This window comes from Anser anser (assembly GCF_964211835.1).
Source record: "Anser anser genome assembly, chromosome: 4".
NCBI lineage: Eukaryota > Metazoa > Chordata > Aves > Anseriformes > Anatidae > Anser > Anser anser.
In genome coordinates this window covers 54,720,454-54,745,449 of record NC_139724.1, presented here as the reverse complement: position 1 = coordinate 54,745,449, position 24,996 = coordinate 54,720,454, and the positions used below count along the sequence as shown (strand labels likewise).

Here is a 24,996-nt window from a genome sequence, read left to right as displayed (position 1 = left end):
TAAAGCCCCAGGGAAGTCCCAGGCCTAGCAGGGAGTCTTGTGAGAAGCACAAGCTACAGGCCCAGCACATCCAGTCACCTTTTTGCATCCATTTCCAGTGAAATCGTGCATGTTTTCTTCCATTTTCTTCTCTACTTGCTAATTAATTTTCTAATTAGATCCCCTCTCAATAAATATTTGATGTTTAAATTCACCCAACCTACTGAATCTCAAATTATTGCCAGTCTTGCAGAAAAAAAAAAAAAAAAAGAAAGAAAAAAAAAAAAAGGAGAGGACAAGCAGAATTTCTGACATTTAAAATACTGCCATTGGTATAGAAAACCACTCATAAAACAGCAAAAAGTCCAAGTTCAATTTGTACTTGTCTCATAGTCCTATTTCCCATGCTATCATTTCTATACCTTCTGTATTTATGTACCTTCTGTATTCACCTCTTTTTTTTTCCCCATAACAAGACCATTCGGTGACATGATCAAACTCCAGCAAAGACACTTACACAGATAAAAGACAGATCCATTTGCCTAATCTGAGAAATCATGCATGTTAATGATACAAATTACTGTTCAAGTTTACTTCTTTAAGTTGGACGTCAAGTAATTGAAAGATCCTGTTTGTATAGAAGTTGCTGGTGGATTCTTTCTTTTATATCTGTAACATTAGCACAGCTTGCAAATTTGGATTAATGCTTAAGAAGCACATGAAAGAGCAAGCAAGTAAATGTAGACCAGAATACAGGCTACACTTTTCAGTACTTTTTGCAAGCCATTCTGTATCTACTCAACTATAATGGCTATGCAAACAAAACCAGTATCTCTTTAGAAAAACATCTCTAGCTATATGTTTGTATTTACCTGTTTAATTCTTACGTCATTTTTAAAGCTGTGCATGTCCCTGATACAAGAATTGAAGAGGAGTTAAAAAGGCTGACATTTGTAAGAGCCACACAAACTGTTTAAATAATGCTAAAAGAATTATTGCAGGTGGTTATCTCTGTTTGTATTTGATAAAGCTACCGAGAATAACATCCAGCAGAGCAGTATCTGCTTGTGGGCTTGTGACATGTTCATGTTTCTTGGAAGGCATGAGTTTAACCCTTCATGAAGAAGGGTTAAACCCTTTAGACTGAATGTTTGGAATTCATTTCTGGGTACAGCAGGGGGATGGTCTGTTTCTGCATGCATAGCTGTGAAACCACTGCAAATAGGAAAAAACATGTACTTCCACAGGAAACAAACCTGAATAATCATTGTATTAAGATGTGCTTTGCAAGGTAAAATGAAGGCAGTATCCCTCCTGATCCTCTAATTGATCATGGGTTATGTTTTAAAGGTATATTATCCCATTTAAAATGCTGATTTTTTAAAACATAGCAAAAGTACACTCAATGTCACCACTGTATTTATGAAACACAAATAATAAAAAATCAGACTTGAAAATCAGTTTGAAAAATTTTTGAAAATCAGACTGTTTGACTTTTCAGTTGATGTTTTCTACATTAAAAAAAAAAAAACTGAAATGTTAATTTAGCTTTAGGCTTCTTCCCTATTGAACAAAACCAGTCTTACTGTTGTTATTAGGGAAGGCCTTTTCAAGTTTATACGGCAAAAGTGTTTTCTTATACTGATAAATGAAAAATAGTCTGTTTCTTTCTGTTTATTTTCACATTTTTGTATTTTACTATGTTGATACCATTTTGGAATTGAAATCAACTTTCATTGTAACTATCTTGAGGTAATGTTTTTACTGCTCTACAGATTTGAATTACATGAAACTTAACTGAAGTACAGAATAGATAACATTGTATCATAACACTGATATACTTCTGAAGTCCATAAGGCAGTGTTTCTGGACTGTTTTAGGGGACAATTCATGTCATGTTTAAGAAATCTTTATGATGTATCATGCAACAGAGATGTTCTGAGCTTCACAGATGTCCAAAGAACCTCAGAGGTTAGGAATTGCCCTAAAGAAGTACAGTATCATAATTCTGTGGGAAAACACAGCAAGAGTATGTTTCTTGAAATTAAAATTTCAGGTTGAATTCTACATTTTTTCATGGCATTAATAAAAATTAAAGTACTCATTTACTAGATGGTAGGCTGTATTTTGGATAAATCCTGTAGGTAATAGTCTGTTTATTAGAGTCTCTGGTTAAAAAAAAAAAAAAAAAAACTTTTAGAAACAGGAGTTTGCATTTTGTTGCAGACCAAAAATTCCTTGTAAATCTGTGCTCTAGTTTCTATTGACGTTAAGCTTTCTATAGTAGCCATCACAATTATGTGTCTTCAGAAAAGAGTTGATCCCATCTCAAACAGTTTCTGCTGTATAAGGCAAAGATAAGTTTTAGACTTGCATTGCAGCGTGAAGGACAGTTACATAAGTCATGCTTCTGGAGCACTTAACATTAGCAGATCTGAGCAGCTGATGCTATTGTAAACATCACACTTTTTCTAAGTGAACTTTGTCTTTAAGTCTTTTCTCTATCTTCATTTGAATATCTAGACAGAATGAGTGTCTTAACTCATGCTGACATTGTATACATTCAAACTTTGCAAGTAACGTGTTCAACATTTCTGCAGATCAAACCCCAGGTTTTCAAGATGAAACCCTGACCCAAGAAACATAATCTGTGGTCAAGTGAGAAGCTGGTTTCAGAATTTGAATCACTTAATCTTGGCAGAGGCAAGAATAGAAAAGGAAATTTGATAGATGTGAATTGAACTGTGTAATTATTAGGCCTCCTGACTACTGTAACAGCAATGGCAGGTGCCCTGGAGACCACAGCCTCTCCCAGCCGTGATTCATTCTGAAACCAGGGCCATTAAATGCACGGCTGGGGGCAGGAAGTCCCACTGTGCAGCATCTTACTGACATCCACAAACAGCATCAGGGCTAGAGCCTGCTCTGACTTTACCACTTGAGCTAGTGGAATAATTAATTCCTGCCTCTTCTCTTCCCCTCCCTCCGCAACCTCGCTTCTCAACAGTCCCTGATCACATCTCACTAGCCTGTGTTAATTGTTTTCTAAATTAACAGTCACATATTTCCTTTCCCCCTCTCTGCTCAGCTAGCTAATCATAACCCCCTTCCAAATTCAAGTCACTACTTGATTCTCATCAGTTTAATTGCTTCCTCTTTAAGGAAAAGAGGAAAACAGAAAAAAAGGAACTTTATGAAGTTACATTATAGACTGAACAGTTGAAGTGACAAAGCAGTAAGAAACTAGATTTGGAGTCTTGTAGTGAAAAACATTTCCAAACCTTGATTAGGGCATGCTCCAAGTCATATCAATAATAAGGAAAGAAATCCAGTTCGTGACTTTGTCCAGATTAAGCATCTGGGAGCACAAGTCTCTGCTGCACCTTTCACATCTCATGTATATGCACCCCGTTGCCTGCAATAAGATGCAGGTTGTGCAAACTCTGCTCTAGTTGCTGGGGAGAAGCCTGATGGTTTTACCTCACCAATAAAAAGCCACAGTGTTACAGAGCTTCTATGGGCGTTTTGAACTCAAACATCCAGTAATCGTGGTAACAAACTACCTTAGTGATATAGCAGCATCTACAAAGACTTGTGTTGCAGTTCTGTTTCACAACATACAATACAGTAGAGCCCAGCCAGTAGAGATCTGCAGTGCAGAAGATGTCGGTGGGAGCTTTCTTCAACATCTATGATGAAACTGTTTCTTGTACAGGCACTGCAGAGAAATGTTTACAAACACGCATCAAGGTAGATGTTCTGTTGTTTATCTTAAAACAAATATAATATGTCTTCCATCTTCCATTGTCTTAATCAGCTTAATTGTTAAACTCAAGGTATGTCTGAATGGCATTATGCAATGCTGGCCAAAGACACCCAGGCTGCTTGCAAACATGCTCGCAGAGGTAGCAGGAACAATAAAGCAGCAGTAGCCCAGCAGTCCATCTGGACTTTCATCTCCTACATGTCAGCAGGACTAATTCATCCAAACACGGTGCTATACTTATGTGGTAAGTTGTTCCCATGCTCAGGTTTCAGTGTATAACTGTCTTGCATGTAAAGATGCCTCGTATTGCTCTTGAGCAGCTGTGATCTAAGTGTGAATACATTTTATATTACTGTGCCTGAAGAAAAGCAAAAATAGCAGGCATCAGCCTTACTGTATTTAGTAAATTTACCATGTCTTGACGCATGTAGTTTTGCTGTAATTTGAAATATGTTAAAAGATGAGATTATAAAATATTGTCTAGCTGCTCTGTAAGATATTCACTGTACTGATAACCCAGCTGCATATACTGAGATTGTTAAATTAATCAATACCAAAATAGCATCTCTCGAGCCTAATTATCTTTGCTAATTATTTTTGTTTAAAGAAATTAAGGGAAATTGCTTAAGGACTAGAACAGACCTTGTTAATTTTGTACTGCTGCTGTGCATAGAGCTGCACAGAGGACTTTTGTAAGGGTGCATGTATTTGGAAGAAATATTGACCTGCTTTGTGTTTAAACATAGTCAGTGGGATGTGCATATGTCTAAGTGTTGTAATCTTCATTAAGTTGCTATGCTGTGGGGAGAGACAAAATAGCACTCAGGGGTCTCCCCAGAAAAGGAGCAAGCTCGGTCTTTTCTCTCAGTGGATGATACGAGGAAATATTCACAAGATATTGGTAAATATGTGGAGATTTGTACCCAAAGAAAAAACTTCAGAGAGAAATTAATATGGTCCAGAGAGGGGAAAAATGGAGTTTGGTTTGTTTTTATTGAGTCTGTCTTGGTTCTAGTAATAAACTGTATCCTAATGTTGTACGTTAAATTCACATAGGTAAAGTTAAACTCTGGGAAAAGACCCCAAACCCTTCTGGCATGCTCTTTTTATTTAACATGTGATTCATTAAAAATTGATAAATTGCCTTTTAAATGAAGGCTGTAGTCTGAATTCTATTTCTTCTCCTTGAAACAGCTGCATGAGGAACAAAGAATGGGATAGCTTCTGAGCACCCTTTGTCACCTATATGCTCTCATCGAGTGACCGAGCTTTTCGTATTGCTCAGGTAACATGTTTTCCTGCAGGAAGAACTCAGCCTAGGTGTCTCGGTGATCATACAGAGGCCACCTCCCTAAAAATTACGCTGTTCTCTGACCCACTCCAGGTCTCACAGTTCAGGCTAATCATTGACAGGGCTTTTACGATCGCAAGCTTTTAGTGAAGCTTTGATAAGACACTCCAGCAGTTAGTGGCAAATGAAGACAGTCTGCACAGCAGGGACTCCAGGGAATGAATGGATTTTTTTCAGCGGCAGTAAAGGAAATCTGACTTTTAACACTGGCGTTATAAAACGGCATAATGTGTGGCCGACGGCTGAAGAGATTTGTTGCTTTTTGGACATTAGTTTTCATAAGGATAGTCGCTGGGCTTGCCGGAGAGGGAAGATCTGTGTGGAAAAAGGATCCTAACTCCAGTCCCGTGAGTGAAACACAGATGTTTTTGTATGACACTTTCCCCAAAGAGTTTCTCTGGGGCATAGGGACAGGGGCGTTCCAGGTGGAAGGCAGCTGGAGGAAGGACGGGAAAGGATCCTCCATCTGGGACCGCTTCATCCACACGGAGTTCAGAGATGCTGACAGCACGGACGTTTCCAGTGACAGTTACAACTTGCTGGACAAAGATCTGTCAGCTCTGGATTTTTTGGGAGTTACCTTTTACCAGTTTTCAATTTCGTGGTCGAGGCTTTTTCCCACTGGGGTGGTAGCAGCTCCCAACGAAAAAGGACTCCAGTACTATAACACCCTTATTGACTCTCTAGTCTACAGAAATATTGACCCCGTGGTTACCCTGTACCACTGGGACCTGCCCTTGACACTGCAAGAACAATATGGGGGATGGAAAAATGAATCAGTAATTGATATATTCAACGACTATGCCACCTTTTGCTTCCAGACCTTTGGGGATCGTGTTAAGTATTGGATTACCATCCATAATCCTTACTTAGTTGCTTGGCATGGGTATGGCACAGGTATTCATGCTCCCGGAGAGAAAGGGAAAGTAACCACCGTCTACACTGTAGGACACAATCTGATCAAGGTACAGTATAGTAAGGTTTTATAAACTGATCTTGCACTGTCATAGGAAATAATGGGATGAATCAATCGTGTAATCAATGTTAAAAAAATAATCAAAGAATGTGAAAACATCAAGAAATAACCCTTAGCTAAGGCAGTTGTTTTTTTTCAAAATCTCAAATTGATTTCAATGTTGTAGTCACAACAGCTGACTCAGTAATTATTTGTTTTAAGGTGCTTGTTTATTGATTTATTTAAATTTCTTTTTGCCTACAACATCTGTCTATTAAAGACCATAGTTTTCCCTCTTTTTTCTTTTCATTTAGTTACACTGAAATGACTGTTCAGTCATTCAGCTACACTAAAATGACCGTTCCATTAGTTTATACAGAGATTTAGTTCTATTTGCGTATTGGATCAGTTTTACCAGCAGTAGAAGATGTGTATATATGATTACTTCTGGCTTAGTAAGATCATACTGCAAAATGTTTATCACTGAATTAGCAAGGTCATCAGTTCTTGGTTTGAGAAGAAAACAAATGTCCCCTTCAGTATTTAAGAGTTTCAAAATTACATTATTTCTGTAGCATTTTCAGCATTTTAATTTTTATGTTGGTGCTATTTTATGTATTGGCTATCTTCTACAGACTTACACATCTGAAAGGCTTGATCCCATGATCTATAGCTTCAGCAGCTGCAGCACTGGGTCCTAAGTTCATGGTATTTTTTTTTTTGGAAAGGACAAAAAGAAAAGTCTGAAGTGGGTCATATCTTTAAGGAAAAATGTGGAGACATTCATGCTGGTGCTTTACAGAGTTTACAGCATCTCTAATAGATTATGAATTTCATTCCAGAGAGTAGCTTGTCTGTATGCATAAGAATATATATTCTTATTTTCTCATGCTATTATTTAAAACAATTTCCAATAACAGCAGTTTAAGATAATTAACAATATAAATATAGCTTTTTCTAACTGTAGTGCTCAAAGTACTATAAAGAGCAAGTCATGGTCCCGTCTGTTTGATAGAGAAGCTAGTATAATGCCCCCTGCTCAAACAATTCCTAGCTGTCACAAAGAGAATTTTTGTACTACATACCCTGCATTATAATTAAGAAATAAATCTGAATATATTTGTCATACAGAAAGAAATATTTATGTTGGGAAATATTAACTACCAGAGCAGTTAAAACATTCTGCAACTTCTATTTCATCTATTAGTTTCCAGGCCTCGACTTGGAGAATAACCTTTTTCAGAAAACTCACTCTGCAGTCAGTAGAAGATTTATACAAAAAAAAAAAAAGTCATTCAGTATCTAGAGTTACTGATTTCAGACAGCACAAAAATAATCTAACTATAGAGATTTGTGAAGCATCTCAAAGAGAACTGACGTCCAATCATTTTTTTCATTCTCAAGTGTTATATATGATACAATACATGTAAAAGACACAACACGAGTTTGTGGTATTGCTTGCCTGAGTTTCTGAGTGGCACAATCAAAATTGGGTTATCCACTAGGCTATTTCTAAATTTTCCCACTCTAAAATCCATGTAAGCAGCACACAGCACAGAGAGCAATACCTCTGCTGAAGAATCAACTAGGTGTGCCAGGAAGTCAAGCACAGCTGGGTCTGATATTCAAATTAATTAATTAATTTCCTTAATTTCCTATTTAACTCAGTCTTTATCTAATAGTTCATTCTAGCCTTAAAATCTGTGCATCCAAGTATAAAACAAATTACTTAAATGAAAGATTTAATGAGACTTTTCAGCAACGCACAATCCATTAACAGTTATTGTTGTTGTTGTTACTGGGCAGAAGTTATTTTCATGTGGTATCTTTCTCACAGCACCATGAAAATTGCCTGATGTACTAGCAATTTTCTCCTGTGACACTAAAATTCCTGAAGATTTTAGGTCTTCATTACAAAGTATCTTAACTTTGTAGTAATGCATTTGAGAAACTGGAGCATGATATTTTGGGGTTGGAGATGGAATTGAAGCTCTTGAGGAGCCTGTTGACATGAGTCAATTTTGTTGTAAAAATTCCCATTTATGTCAGTGGCTTTAGGAAGAGCCAAGTTCTTGTCCATATGAAGGCTTCCTTTTTGGACAGCCTGTTGAAAGACGATATTCTTATCCCATCCTAGGTACATTACCAGGTCCACCTGTTAAATATGCTGAGCAGGAAAACCAGATCTGTAATGCTCAAGAGAAACTAATCTAAACTAATCTAGCCATCACTCTGTTACTTAGCACACAGCTGAATAATCATTCTAAAGCCTTTTTGTAGAAATATACCGAGTATCTTTAGATAAACCATAGATGGGTCTCTCTCGTTAGTCCTACTTTTAGTTTAATTTGCCAGTGCACTGTTGCAATTGCAGTGTTGTGAGAACAAACTACCAGTTGCATAAGGGAGTGCTTTTATATGGTATATCCATTATAAACTGAAGCTAGGTTTCAGAGAATCACAAAAACAATATAACAGATCATAAACTGCAGCTTTTCTGGACTTTGGATTATTTTGTTGTAAGAACAGTTTGAAAGTCAATGAAGATTTTTGTGTCTCTAGAAGAGGGCTGAAGAATTTTTCTCTTAATTCTTAACTGACAGTTTTAGTAGATTAAAGAAACCCAACAGCTCAAAACTCAAAGAATTGGGTGGCAAAAGGAAGAAGTCCATACAATTTAAAACCAATAAAATAACAGTCTGCTTCCGTGAATGAATTCTGGTAGGTCATTAGGTTGATAATTATCTTATCAAGGATTTTCAACAAAAGGAGGGCTTACCTATCTTCATCAAACTCAAGAGACATATACTGTTATTAGCATGAAGTATTATGTATCAGCTAACACATGTGCTTTCCTTCTTTCCTGCTTGCATCCCTCTAAGGCAATACCAGATGCATCTACATCTAAAGGCAAGAGACAGTCTTGCCTTTTACATAAATAAAGAGGACTATTGAATGGAGAGGCAAAGGCTGCTAAGCAGAGTGCTTAGGAACGCCACACAGGGAAAACAATATATAGAAGAACACCATTTCAATTTAAAATACACATTGCATGTTACTATGTATGATAAACACAGAGGGTCATAATGGCTGCCAACCATTTTAAAGGACCTGATACTACTTGCCAGGAAATGAATAGGAAATCTGAAGTTTGAAGCTTATGAATTGCTAAGGTGTTCACGTAGGTAAAACTCTATTCGGCTGGATGATCATTATCACTAATATTTGGAACACATGAAATCTTATACCGTATGGAGAGTGACAGTCAATCTGTATCTCCTTTATTCATTAAAGCAGACACCACTTTACCAAAGCAACATTGCAAAGCAATTAATAAGATGTGACTTGCCATGTGACACTTGAAAGACACATCAAAGACACAGAAACTGTGAGCTTGCTTCTGAGGCAGCTGTCATACTGAGATAGAGAAGAAAAAAATTGCACACAGAAAAATTACATGGATTTCTTTGATTTAATAGTAACTAAATTGGACAAGAAGCAGGAAAGTATAAAGCAGGTGAATCATTGTGACTGGAGCTAAATCAGATATTTACCTGATCTATCATCACCATTAACTCTGGATCTAGTTATGTTCTTTCTATGTATTACTTAGACTGAGGTTTGTAAATATCACAAACTACAGACCAGGCTGCCTTTTCGTTCTCTGTATTGGTGCCCTCCAGGCACTTCTGCCTTTGCTAAGTAACAGGCAGATACAGGCTTGCTTTTTTGTTTGTTTGTTTGTTTTCTGTTAAAGACCATTCACACTCCCCATTTCCTTCCATCTTGCAGAAAACCCAAGGAGAAAACTATCAGAATACAGAAATCTCCCTACAATTTTTTATTTTATTTTCATGGGCTTGGTTTCATGACATATACTGGGAAAAGGCAACACATTCCCTTTCAAATATGATGTCTCCATATAGATCTGTTACAGATCAGGTTCATCTCTGAGCCCAGCTGTGTTACTCCCTGCTCTTTGGTAGCAGTCTCTATGCCAGGATCTCTTCATGGACACCATCATCTTTGGGATGTTTGGATGAGCTTTTCCCAAAGAAGTACCATAATTCATTCTCTTAAAAAAAAAATTCTACCGAATGAATGGGGAATCATTTTTATCTCTAAGTCCACCCAGACACTTTCTTCCTTTTCTGCAAAGGGTCCTCCTCTCCTCAGGGTCTAGAAGGATGAAGCTACGCCAGTGCCCATATTTCTTACTGGAGGAGGGAAATTGGTCTCCATCAAGGATAGCTCTAGGACAGACAGTGGATTTGTCTATGCTTGTAAATGTCTTTGCCAGAGGATTTTTCAAACAGTGGCCATCATCAGTGATGACAGTATTTTGCAAGTTTTGAATCAGAACTGATTCACACCTTTTTATACAATTAGTTATTTTCAGCCTAGCTTTCTTACACTTCTTGGAAATCATCAGGAAAGATGCAAGCCAAATGCAAGATGGATAGCATACAACAAATTTGATAGTAAAACCTCAGTCCTTCAAACCACTCGTTCAGAAACTTAGTCACCTGCATGTCAAGAGCCTTTTTTTTTCTTCACAAGGATTCAGCTTCAGAGTCAGTTTGCCAAAAAAAAAGAAAAAAAAAAAAAGTTTTAGCTCTACTGACCACATGTCATCTTTACCACAGACCAGAAGTGCCTTGAACTGAAATAAACTCTCCAAATGAGCCCCACACACCTGTTCTTCTTCTAAAGTGATTTTTACACCATCGTCATCAAATTCTCTATTCTAGCTCCTCATGGTTTGAAAAAACAAACAACACAAAGTGAGAATCATTTTATTAGGATTTTTTAAATTTAATTCTAAATGTTCTTGCTCTCTAGCACTCTGAAATAACTCCGTATACACCTGGCTTTGTTTTGTGTGCTCATTGCTGAGGCATTCAGGGAAAACTGCTTTACTTTAATAAACCTTATGAACTTGAAAGTGTCGGTCTTTAAAGAATAGGCTTTTTGTCTACATACAACATAATTTACAGGGTCAGAGTTTGAAGCAGTATGAGAATATTTCAAGAAGAGGGGAGAACAACACAGTTGTCTTTATTTTATTAAATCAACTCATTCTATTTAGCCTTTTTACAGGGTTAATGCTAACTGACATAGCACTCGCTGTGCCTTTCAAATCTATGGAATAATTGCTATACTAATACCAGGACAATATGCTGAAATTAATGTCATGCATATCTAGAATAAATACACAATATCGATCCTGCTTTCACTGTGTACTTAGCCTTGACATTTGTCCTTGATCTAACAAGGAAAGTGAAAGATTAGGGATTAAACTGTAACTGAAAGGGGGGGGGGGGGGGGGAAGAAAAAGAAAAAAAAATAGTCAAGATTTTCTCAAAATAGCCATTATAATGGCTATAATATATATATATGATAGAGCTTTTAGAATGATGTTTATTTCATGCTGTCTTACAGAACAAATGCTAACAATCGGTTGGTTCCATCAATAATAGTGTGTTTAGAGAACACCCTTCATCTGAGGGTGCTAAGCTGCCTTACAGACAATTAACTAAAACCAGAAATATTGACAAGCAGATGCTATTGCCTCTGCTACATCTGTAAAGACCTTAATATAGACCAGCCACAATTATTTTTGAATAGATGTAGCCTTCGGAACTAGGAGATGACACACATGAATTTGTGCTGTGAAAATGCTATCTTGACTTACCCTAAATGTACGTATTTGTATTTGTACTAGATGTCTGCTCCTGTACAATTGTACCTGTGGCTGTTTTCACAGGTGCAGGCAATGTTTTAGTAGTAACTTTACTTTCTTCTAATCAACCTCCTGAAATTGTGTATGAATATAATGAGTTCTCCCTGGTTGTTTTGTCGGTCATGCATGCTAATTAGTTGTTTTTTTGGCAAAGACTTCTTTCTCCACCTCATTTAGAAACATGGAATTGCTAAGATTTACCTGATGCCACTGTCATGCTACTTGGCCCTGTGAATAACACAGTTGATTTCAGCAGGGCTTTTCTTGTTAAGCCAGTGCAAATATACACCTTTCATTAAACAGTGGTGGTAGTAGGCTGTGTCTGGGAAAAAAATATATATCAACCATGTGAGAAATCCCTTGGGGCAGATGCCTGTGCAGGCTAACACCAAAACAGGCCTGGCCACCTGGGGCTGAAGGGACCTTCTGGAGAGGACAGTGAGGGGATGGCATTGGCCATATACATTTTCTGACAAGACCAGTAAGAAATCCCTTTTATAATATCATGACTGTATCTTGCAGTTCGTCTCCTGAGTACAACTTTGCTGATTTCCCTTTAGCCTGAATCTCAAAGGTTAATGTTGCTTTATCAGTACTTTCAAAGACAGACCTTGAACGAATGTTACGAGCATGACCTTAGAAACCATAAACAACCGATACAAAAAATTTCACAAACGGTACTTCTGCAGTAGTCCTGAGCTTAGCTAAATATCTACCTGACACCAGGCCATTTGTTGGTTTGGGGTTTTTTTAAGCTGTCAAGGCTGTGCATTTCTAGATAAATTAACTGAAATTTTTGTCAAATGTAAGCAACGCTGTTTGGTTTGGTAATGATGACAGTCTAACTCAGCACTCTAAGTGTTTCACAATGCTTCTTGATGTTTTTTCTGGGTGCAAACAGTTATTTTCTTTCCAGCTCAGCATATAGAGCCACACTTCAGGAGCAATGTAAACCTTGAGTTATTTAACAACTCATCAGCTGGAGAGAGGTCAGCTCCTCTCCTCTGTCACATCCTCCTCCTTCACCCTGATCCAGAGCCATCCTTCTCTGACACCCTAACAATCCTGTTTTCCTATAGGACTCAGGACAATGCTAGTGGTTCCTAAATCTCCCATATATTCCTGTTAATGCATAGGCCATAGAAAGCTTGAGTGCGGTGATCTCTTATTTAAGCAATTAACAATGTGACATTTGAAGGTAATTCTGGTGTGTGACAATGTTAAGCCTTATAAAATGTGATGAAGATCAGAAAAATTGAATTAAGATGTGATACAAGGCATGCTTTCATTGCCACTAACGCTCTTAGCAAAACTTCTGTCTATCCTAGAGAAGTCCGTATTTGGCCTATCATGAGTACCGAATCATGTCATAACCAATAAAATTTAGGAGATGAGGCTGACAGATTTTCTTTTCAAATGAAAGTGGTACTGCTCTCAGAATGAATACTTAAAATGAATATTTTGCTCTATTTCATGTACCGTCAGGAAAATTATCACGTTATATCTTCAAAGAAGAAATGAACTAAAAGCCTGGATCAAAATTCTCACACAGAACTATAAAACTTGGCATTTTATTTCAAACTTTGCAGCTGCAGCTTGCACCTTTCTCTAAATTTTATAGTTAGAGTCTGTGCAAATACTTAAAAGTTGAACACTTGTGCGATTAGTCCAAATTCAAACTGCTGGAAGTAAATGGCAAGAACAACAATATGGGGTGGACGTGGTTTCATCAGAGTAAATCCAGGTTGCCCCCATAGTACAGACCAATCAATAGCACAGAGCCAACGTTGACAAAGGAAACATAATTTGAGGTTTATCATTTATGTAAAAATTGGAAAAACAGTTTAAAATTTTAACCGTGTCAGTAATCACTGCTTTACAAAGAAAGAGCTAGCTGGGACTCTGTTCTCTGAGTTCAAATCCCACTGTCAACAGCAGTTTAGCCCCAAAGTGCCTGGAAGAGCTATTCCACATACCTGCTGGGACATCTTGCAACCTTCAGACCCATGTTAAAAGACAAAAAGCCACAAGCCTGATGTGTCACAGGAACAGCACACAGGAGATGCTGAGCATTACCATCATCTGAGGACCTTGCATTACAACAGTTATTGCCCACTGCAGCTGTGCAGTGTGGTTATTGTACCTTAACCATTCATCAATATTGCCATAGAATTTTGCAGCAAATCAGATCTAGCTACCTGGTTGTCTAGCTGCTTGCACATGCAGGGATTTATTAAAGAGTAATAATTTAATGTTATTTTTCTCTTACCAGGCTCATGCAAAAGTTTGGCATAACTACAAAAAACACTTTGAACCATATCAGAAGGGGCTGATGTCCATAGTCTTGGGATCCCACTGGATCGAACCCAACAGATCGGATGATGCTTTGGACATCTCTAAATGCCAGCAGTCTGTGGAGAGAGTACTTGGATGGTTTGCTAAACCCATCCACGGGGATGGTGATTATCCAGAAGAACTGAAAAATGAATTATCTTTTTTGCCACGCTTTACTGAGGATGAAAAAAAGTACATAAAAGGAACAGCTGACTTCTTTGCATTTTCCTTTGGTCCTAATAACTTCAAACCTCCAAACACTCTACCGAAAATGGGACAAAACTTGTCACTCAATTTGAGGGAAGTACTGAACTGGATTAAACTGGAATACGACAGTCCTCGGATCTTGATTGCGGAGAATGGCTGGTTCACTGACAGCCATGTGAAAACCGATGACACCACAGCCATCTACATGATGAAAAACTTCATAAATAAGGTTTTACAAGGTTTGTGTGCAAGTTAGTTGTTGGATTTTTGGAGAGTTTTTAAATATCATTTCTAAGATCATTTAGCTTTTTAATGATTTAATCTTTTTTAAAAGACATAATGGTGACTAAGTTAATTATTAATTTTTTTCTACTGCATGAGTACAAGTCATGGATCAGGATCCACTGGTGCTAGGTGTTGTACAAACAGAAAAAAAAATGTAGTCTCTGTCCCAGGAAGCTAAAGTCCAACATCTGGGTACAAAACTGAGTCAGAAATGAATGTAAACAAATATATTGCATATCACTTTTTCACTGATGGCAGCCCAACTGTAAAATCTTCATGTGGGTACATACCTTGACAGCAGGAAAATGAGGCAGTGACAACAGGCTGTCATCGCCATGCTGAGGTTCTACTCTAGTGCCAAACACACAAAGTAAATCAGCAGAAAAACAGTAATCGTTCCTCAAGATTACGGAATGGCAAACAGAGATAATGTGTTTTAAATACACCGTTTTAATCTCGGTATTTTCCCTTCGTAATGCCAGAGTGCAGGGTGTGCTGTCTGAAGGCAAAAGATTTAATATTATACAAAACATAAACACTGTTAATAACTGAAGCCTCTGCAAAACCAGTATTATTTTTCCTCATCCCATTTTTCAGCTTCGGTGCTGGGGGAGTGACACCTACTGAGCCTTAGAGCAGGGCGGTGCCTTCTGCATCATATACCACATGCCATATTGTTGTTATGGGTTGGCTCAGATCCTTCATGAAAAACCTTTCTTATCCTCAGAAAAGGGAAAACGTGAGAAGTCAGGAAGTCAGGAAGTCCAGTATCACCAAAAAAACATAATTAAGCTTCTAATGAAGATTGTCCATGTAAAGTTGATCCAAGTCGTAAACTTCACACAGGCTAATATATACGGTATGGCCTGACTTTGCCAGATTTTGAGGAGGTTACGTTCCAGTATCCAGTTTATGCTATTTTAAATACTGCATTGACACAGCGGGGAATCCTAGGTGCAGGCCTGGATTTGAAAATGCGTAGCAGGTAGATTTCTGGACACTTATGGAAGAAATCCATAGCATGCGCCTTTTCAATCTTCTAGAGCAGACCTGCCTGTAAAAAACATCTGTGCATCCAAACTTCTGAAATACTTGGTTCAATGTTCAACCAATAACCACAGAACTGTAATCTACATTTATATGTATAATGATACTTCAATCCCTGCTTCAAAATACAGGATTACCTCTTAACTAACGCATTTTCTGGTGAAGCAAACTTTGTCTAATCAGGAGTACCATTTGGAATATATTCTCATATTTTAACTGACAGAGAAGTCAGGTATAACATAAAGGTGCTCCTTGCAGCAAAACCAATGAGATCTTTTTAACCTCAAAATGTCATTTATATAGGCCAGATTGTAATGGGCTCGTGGCTATTTTTTGGGTGGTCCTGTGTGGAGCCAGGAGCTGGACTCAATGATCCTTGTGGGTCCCTTCCAACTCAGGATATTCTGTGATTCTAATTGGAGCTATAGCTTTTTGGTGGCACGCATAAATCTGTCAATATTGAAACCAACACTTCTACAGGAGGACCCCAAGACTCCAACTATAGTAGACTCATAAATGCCTCAAGATCTGCTTCCATGGATGTTAACTCTGGTGACAAATTAACTCCTGACCTCTTCTACATTCAGCCCCTTGTTCTTGCCCCTTGGCCATCCCCTTAGTTTTTAGGAGGACTTTTCTCCTTCTCGCTCCGAATTTCAAGTGAAGATCCTGACTTCTGTTGTCTTCTCCTCCTACACTGTATTCTCTGCATAGGCAACAGACACCAGTTCAGACGCTTCTTTGCAGGCAATGCACAGATTTATGTGTCTATTCAACAGATCTCTCTTTTTTGTCTAAATGCAAAACTTGGTCTTTTTCTCTCTGGTGTCACTATGTGGATGGTTAGGTATTAGTAAAGCTCAGCAAGGCAAGTAGCCCTCCTTAATTTCTTCACCACATTCATCCATCTCCTTTTGCTTCCACTGCAAACACTACAAATATACTCTCATTGTGATCCACAGGATCTCTACCTATCATCCATCTAAATATTAATTATTTTTACCACAAAATGTACATAAAATAGTGTGTGTGTGTGTGTGTGTTGGGGGGGGGGGGGTCCTAGCCATTTAAACAGCCAAATCTCTCATCTAGGCATGCATCATCACAATTATTGCAGTGCCTTTTGCTCAGAGAATTTAATTTAGACTCCATCTATTCAGAGTGCTTCTACAAAAAATAATTTTTCAAAAATGTCATTTAGGCTGTCCCTATGTGCCTACTTCCAGTGACTCAACCTTCCCAATTTCAGACATGAAGTACTCATCTTTGCTTTCAAGGGCATTCTGGCCTATTTCTTTATTCTCTACATCATTCTCCGCCTCCAGGTTTTGCATTTGATATTCTCAAAGATTTTTGTGTCTTCTCCCATGGTTACCCTAATATTTAGAAGTTGCTTCTCTTCAAAATACGTGCATTACTTCATTAAATTCCCTTATCTTCTTGCCAGTGCTCCATCCTTATCTAACTGTTTCTTATATACTGACACTAAATTCTTGGGCTTTCTGATCTTTTTAACCAGCAGCCAGTAAAATACACTGCTGGACTATGACAGTACACCTGGGTACCTTGTTCTCTGCTGTTTGAATACAAATACTGTGCAAAACCATCTTCTGACATTGCAGCATGTTGTGACTAAGGCAAAAAAGTTGACTGGAAATATAAAATTATGCAAGCTGAAATGCTGTCCTGGGAAAATAAGGCAAAATATTGTTGGGTGAGAGCTTTACATCGGAATACTTCATCTTTATTACTTGGCGGACAGGTAAAATACGGCTGTCCATTTGTCTGTGTCAACATCCACAGTAACCCTGTTTGCTCACTGCTTTGCCCTTGATATTCCAGCCCTTATGAGTTAGCGTGGGGAGTTATCCTGCGTTAGTTCCTAGCTAAAAGGTGGCAATTAGCCATTAACAGGACTGATTGTGGAATTTGGACTTTTTTCTTCCAGGTTGCCAGTTGGCATGTGGTCTAAGTGCGTGATGAATGTTGATATTACTTGGTGTCCAGCAAGAAGCTGGTTTGGAAGTTTTACCATCCTTCCTAGTGATCAGGTTCCACATCAGAGAAAGCATTAATTTTGTTATCTTCCTCACACGCTAGACGTAAGAGCATAATCTTTTACAAAGTATAGAGACAATAAGAAGAAACATGCATTTCATGTGACTAAACCAAGCATTTCCATCTCTGGGTTGATCCATCCAGCTTCTTCTGAAGTCATATGTCCATACCAACACATTTAATTTTTAGAAGCTGAAGAGACATTCATGAATGTTAGAACTTGCAGGGATACTTTCAGTAAAGGTTGGACAATAAAAGAAGGCTTTAGCCTCATGACAAGTACAAAGAAAGAAGCAATCTAAAACAAGTGATTTTTAGTCTTACTTTTTAGTCAGAATTCTCTAATTTTATTGGCAAAGATTTGTTACGGAAAAATCACCAAATGCAGCTAAAAAAAAAAAACAAAAAAAAACACACAAAACATTCAACACTTTCTTAAAGAACCAGTGACAGGTGGTTGATTTTTGGTTGGTTGGTAGGTTTTGGTTTCGTATTTTTACTGAGTAAGGACTAGGCTATACAATTTCTATCACAGTTTTGCAATGAATTACAATGGGCCAATAACCCTCTTAGCACTGACAAAACCCTCAAGATTTTCAAAGTGAATAGACCTTTCTCATAAATCATCCCTCATATATGTTAGAGTCCTAAATATATGGCTAATGAATGTTAATTTCTTTTATGCAGCTATTAAATACGACAACATAGATGTGTTCGGTTACACAGCCTGGTCGCTCCTTGACGGCTTTGAATGGCAACATGCTTACAACATCCGGCGCGGGTTGTTTTATGTAGACTTCAAAAGCGAAAAAAAGGAAAGGATTCCCAAGTCATCTGCACGGTATTATAAGCAAATCATACAAGAAAATGGTTTCTTCCCAAGAGAGTCTACCCCAAGTTTGCAAGCTCAGTTTTCCTGCGACTTCTCCTGGGGTATCACAGAATCTGTTCTTAAGGTAGGCGTAAAAATACTGAAAAGACCGGTGCTGGGAGGGCAATTCAGAGTTTTACTTTGTGAATGGAGGACTGAGTATAGCACCTTTTGTTCAGGAGTCTCAGTGCACATTACAAGCAGACCTTTTAAGCCTAGTCATAACTGTATAGGTTCAGTTTTATTGGTTTGATGGGTTCCTAGTGTGAGCTAGTCACAGGGTGCTGGGCACGTGTCCTTGGCAGCAGCAGACCCCAGTCCTTTGCTCTGCTCACCTGCTCCCAGCTGCAGATCAGATCAGGGAATTTTAGGCCAAGACATTGCTCCAGACTGGGTCGTTTTTCAACCAGGGGAGTTTGCCAATGCAGTTCACAGCATGGATATGTGGTTACCCACAGCAGCACAGGGGAAAGGGTGGCACAGAGCAGGGACAAGGTGGCCACCCTGGTGCAAGGAGAGTTAACTTCGCACTAGAGACCTCATCTAAAGCTACTGAACAAGACAGGAACAGATTCTTGGGTTGAGCCTGGCCAGAAGTGCCACTTACACAAGCGGGCAATCAGCCATTCTTTAAAAAGACTAGGCCACAGGTGAAGATAACCAACATCAGCACATGTAGCCTTTATCATTTTTGCTCACATCTAAAAACAGATCATGCCATTTTTTTTCCTAAACTGTTTCCCAAAGTACCTAGTTCTGCTTCAAATTTGGTAGATAATATGACCAATATCTATTGTCAGTGTTGAGATGCTCTTTGTCATCGTATACAGAAAAGTAGTCCAATGAAAAAAGTCAGCTTCAAAAAATACCAACAAAACTTTGTAATGTAACAGATTCACTGACACCTATAGAAAAAAAAAAAGTAAAGCTTCTATACATTTTGTTAATCGTTCCATGTAAACACACAGCACAGAAAAGTCCATTTCCTTAAAAAAAAAAAGGACAGATTTAATCTAACTATTTTGAACTTCACTGTATGATTATAAATCCTACAAAAATGTTTAAAATTTGGAATAGTAAAAAAATATATTGCGTGACACAAAATCTTGTTAACATGTAGAAGATAGCAAGGATATAACTCATACTAAACACTACAAATTGTTTGTGTCAGATATTTGCATAGGCAGAAGGACTACCGGTAAGAACAAGGATCGCTGTACCATGGTTTCACAAGATTGATCTTAGCAGCAGTGCCAAAACAGTCCATGTCTGCCTTTTGCATCCCCTGTTGCTTCTTCTTAACCACCTCGTGGTCCTGTCAGCACCATGAGAACCCCTCTTTGCATGACCACAGAGTGAACCCCATGAGAAAGATTTATCTGTGTGAAAATGTATGTAGTGTAGGCTGGTGGCAGGGTCGGTGTGACCCCACTTTAACACACTATTTTCGATTCCACAGGCGGAGTCCGTGGCTTCCTCACCCCAGTTCTGCGATTCAAACCTCTACCTGTGGAACGTCACAGGAGACGGGCTCCTGCACAAAGTGGAAGGGGTGAAGCTAAAAACCCGGCCAGCACAGTGTACGGATTTCGTCAGTATTAAAAAGCAACTCGACCTCCTGGAAAAAATGAAAGTCACCCACTACAGATTTGCACTTGACTGGTCACTAATATTACCCAACGGAGATCTGTCAGTGGTCAACAGGCAAGTGCTGAGGTATTACAGGTGTGTGATCAGCGAGGTGCTAAAACTCAATGTCCAGTCTATGGTCACCCTGTACCACCCGACGCACGCCTACCTGGGCCTGCCGGCCCCTTTGCTGCAGACGGGAGGGTGGCTGAACCACTCTACTGCCTACGCTTTTCAACACTACGCAGCTTTATGTTTTCGGGAGCTGGGTGATCTGGTGAAACTTTGGATTACAATAAACGAGCCTAACCGACTCAGCGATGTCTACAATAGGAGCAGCAGCGACACGTACCGGGCTGCGCACAACTTATTAATAGCTCACGCCATGGCCTGGAAGATATACGATGAGCAGTACCGGTCCTTCCAGCATGGCAAAGTGTCCCTGTCCCTGCACTCGGACTGGGCCGAGCCTGCCAACCCCTACTTCGAATCCCACGCCAAGGCTGCCAACAGATTCCTTCAGTTTGAAATTGGCTGGTTTGCCGACCCCATATTTAAGACCGGGGACTATCCAGCTACAATGAGGGAATACATTCTCTTTAAAAACAGAAAAGGCCTCTCACACTCTTCTCTGCCGTCTTTCACGAGCGAGGAAAAGAAGCTCGTTAAAGGTGCAGCTGACTTCTACGCGCTGAATCATTTCACCACGCGATTTGTGATTCACGAGCCCCAGAATGGGAGCCAGTACGAGTTTGACCGTGACATCCAGTTTCTGCAGGACATCACCTGCCTGAGCTCCCCTTCCCGCCTGGCAGTGGTGCCCTGGGGAGTGCGCAAGGTTCTGAAGTGGATTAAAAGAACCTACGGTGACATAGATATTTACATCACGGCCAATGGAATAGACGACCAGTCCTTAGACAACGACGAACTTCGGAATTATTACTTAGGAAAATATGTACAAGAGGTTTTAAAAGGTAAGTATATGATACATTCAAGCCTCTTGGAGCTCTTTTCATGGCATAGACCTAAGCCTTGCCCCAAGCAGTGCAAGTAGCTTGGACGAGGGGAGGGGCCTGCATCAACAGAGTAGCTAGTCTCAGAACTTCATAGAAGATGTTATTTCAGATCAACAAATACCAAGAGACAACTCTAATTTCTGCTCTACAGAGAAAGGAAAGAGCCTCCTTGCTTGCTTGCTTACCTAGAGTCATTGGACAGTAAAGCAGAAACAGGCCCAATGAGACCTGGAGGGGGACACAGAGGAAAGATGGCAGGTCATCAGATATTAAGGAGCTCCTATTGAAGGGAGAGTTCCAGTTCCTGCTCCTCTACTTGCTCTTTGCTCTGCACCTACAGAAATCTAGTTCTTTACTTTTGAGAAAAATTAATAGTTACGGAGGTAGAGAACAAAACCCCAGACTCTTTCTTTGTCCAAGGCAATGATCTTCAGCAATAGCTTATTGTTTTGTAGCAATGCCATGGAGGCCTCATCCCTCCCATCCCTTCTCCTCCAACCAGACATTAAAAAGGAGCAGTGAGCTCCGCACAGCTTTTCATGAGAAACACAGCAGAGCTCAGCCATTAGGCTGGGACCCAGGCAGCCACAAAAAGTTACCTGAAAGGCAGTAACTGAACCATACACCCAAAATAAGACTTTCAGTATAACGCTGCACTACTTCCTACTGGCAGTCACTGAAGACTTCCCTGATCAGGACATGGGGTGTCCAAAAGCTCTGCTGAGGAGCCTGTCCCCAAACACAGCCTGCGTATACTGGCTCTCTAGAAGCTAGCTATGTAAAAAATCAAATTACTCATGGCTAAACATGGCTTCAGATTACTTCTGGACACTAACAATAACCAGAGCATTCCCCCTCCAGCACTTAGCTCTTTCTCAGTCACCACAGGACTAATGAGTATTTGCTGATTTACTTTTCGTGCTGACTTCACATTACAAACAAGAGGACAATAAGTTATTCTGCTGTTACCCAAAGGAAAAGGTCATTTAAAGGGCACTCATCATAGCGTTCCCATTTTGGTTTTCAGATAGCATGATACTTCAGATACTTCACAGAAAGGTCTCCCCACTTTACAATGTTCTTGCTGAGTCCAGCTCACATCCCCAGTCATGTTCCCTGCTTACATATGGATTGGAGAGACCTTTACTCACCAAGGACTGCTGCTTATGATTTTATTAAAGTATTTTCACTCAGTGCTTGCGTGCAGCATACTAACAGCCAAGTACACTGAGGGGCTGAGCAGCTGGATCTGGAATAAGGCAGGAACTGTGTGAATGTTTCTCTCAGGACCCAGACAAGCAGCTGCTCCCTGTGGGTCACTGCAGGTGGGTTCAGGCATGGTCCCATTGCCCAACTCAATGCAGGGGGTGGGAAGAAGGCTGGCAAGCACTTACCTTCCAAAGTGCCATTAATAAATGCAGGAATTCAAAGATACAGGCTAAGTATCTTTGTAAATCCACCTTTCACAGAGTAGGTCCAGAAAATCCCAAATTCTTTTATTTATTTATTTTGAAACAGTCTTATAATTAAGATAGCTGGAGCTGAGCATTATTGGAAGCACTAATTGTAAGTAAATATTTTCTGATGGTTATGCTTTTTACATTGATAATCATTCATTTCTCTTTTTTTTTTTTCCCTCCCAGCATACTACATTGATAAAGTCAAGATTAGAGGTTACTACGCATTTAAACTGACTGAAGAAAAATCCAAGCCCAGATTTGGATTCTTCACTTCTGACTCAAAAGGGAAACCTTCAATAAAATTTTACAACAAGCTGATAAGTAATAATGGCTTTCCTGCCGACTATTCAATCTGTGATCCTTCCAACAAAGAAAAGGAGTGTAGCTTCTGTTTATTTATTTCTCAGAAGAAACCATTAATATTCTTTGCCTGCTGTCTTTTCTCTACTCTTATCTTGCTCTTAACCATCATTGTTTTTCACAAAAGAAAAAGAAGAAAACGTTTTAAGGTAAAGAATATCCAGCGCATCTGTGTGTCACTTTAAAAGGGGGCACAAGCCCACTTTCAACAAGATTCATTGCTGCGTGCGTTCTACAGAGGGCCACACAGAATAGACAGTTGCAGAAAAGCACTACGAGTCACTCCAGTTATACTCACCAAGCATTTCGTTTGGAAACAGAAGGTAATTGCATGCACAGGAAGAAGAGCTACGACAACATTTGTCTCTCGTGAAATTACTTTTCTTCACCTTCTGTACATAGAAGAAAAATTCGTCTATTTAAAAAAGGAAAGAAGAAAATTTTACGACTCTCCTGTGCCTTGGAATAACCTTACAAACAGTCTGACTTGAAAAGAGATATTAAGCTGTGAGAACTGATGCGCACTTTTATATGAACCTCAACCTCTTTGGACCAGAACTTTCTGTGATGTATATTCATGTCGTAAATGTTGTTGAGCATGAAACTGCAGTCGTTAGGATTTATAAATAAAAGTGTTATTAAAGCCCACAAGCTTTCGAGTAAGTGCAACACCAGGAATGAAATGTGCTGGGCCATCGTCTGACGATACCTCTACAAGAACAAATCCAGGTTAACTCCATTATCGACCAACATACTTGTATCTCATATATTAGACAAAGAGATCAGATTTTAACATTAGCCACAGGAAACAAGTCATAATTATATATAATCACTATCTTTCCTCTCCAAAATGGGGCAGTCATAAACTTTTTATGAGCAGAGAACATGAAAATAAGTAGTAAATATTAATATACTTGAGAGTGATTAATCTAAACTGCACTTTGATAGTTCATCAAATATATTTTCAATAGAAAATCTGATATAAATCATCATCTTAGCTCTGCTAAAGTACCATTGCAAACCATGGCTGGTATAAATCCCATGAGATAAGTTTATTATTCTGAAGTATTTATTCCATTAAGAATTGTGTGCAACCTTTTTAGTGAAAATGACGTTTTCACAGGTTTCTGCCAAGACACCTTTCTTTGCATGAGGTTTGCTGCAAAGACCTTATTTGACAAATTAAATAATATTCAGAGATGCTATTCTACCAAAAATGTTTTCTAACAGCAGCTCTATTTTGTTGTATTTGGACTGAAATGTATGCTTTTTCTTTGTTTCGTTCATTTTTGAGTAACTTGTGAGTCTGGGTTATTTTGTGAGTACCTAGTTAGCAATGACCAAGGGACTCCCTTGCATTTACAGAAGATACCTTGCCTAGCGCAAGCTCTGCAGCATGACAATGCTAAATTGTAATATCTCCCCATAGATTTGAGTTACATCAAGTCCATAGGAGAAGCCAGCCTAAAGCCAGCCCTTCAGCTGTAGAAGCGAAGGGGACCGTCGGAAGCTCCTCTCCCAGCCCCACCAACCGTTCCAACCCGCTGCCAGAGCTGCTCATTGCAGTACGCCACGGCAAGAGGTGTGCTTGGATTAGCAGTCAGTGCAATGGAAGATCTAGAGAGTGAAACTGTGCTGAAGACAAAACTCCTCTACGTTTTGAGGGGGTTTACTTTAGTGAAGCTCTAGACTGGCCCTGGGAATGCTGTGCTGGTGGATGGAGCTCATCGTGGAAACTCCTGCAGCACCCCACCTGTTTAGCATCAACCTAGAGCAATTCGGTTCGTGTGCTGCAAAACTGGTCTCAGTACATGAAAAACTGGCCTCCAACAGCCTACGGGCAGTGGAATACAGGATACAGTTGTCCTACGTAGCTTCCCTAGGCTAGACTTTATTCGACCTCTTCAGTTCCTTTTGAATTCTCTCTTAATCTAG

General features: G+C 39.2%; 1 protein-coding gene across 1 annotated transcript; it reads left to right on the top strand.

Moving 5' to 3' along the window:
• Window positions 1-4,448: 4,448 nt before the first annotated feature.
• On the top strand, window positions 4,449-23,437 carry KLB (klotho beta). Its single transcript, XM_083836242.1, is given in 6 exon segments — window positions 4,449-5,313; window positions 5,315-6,061; window positions 14,067-14,574; window positions 18,413-18,681; window positions 20,056-21,199; window positions 22,885-23,437. Coding segments are annotated over 6 exon segments (3,123 nt in total). The 5' UTR covers window positions 4,449-5,220; the 3' UTR covers window positions 23,247-23,437.
• Window positions 23,438-24,996: the final 1,559 nt, after the last annotated feature.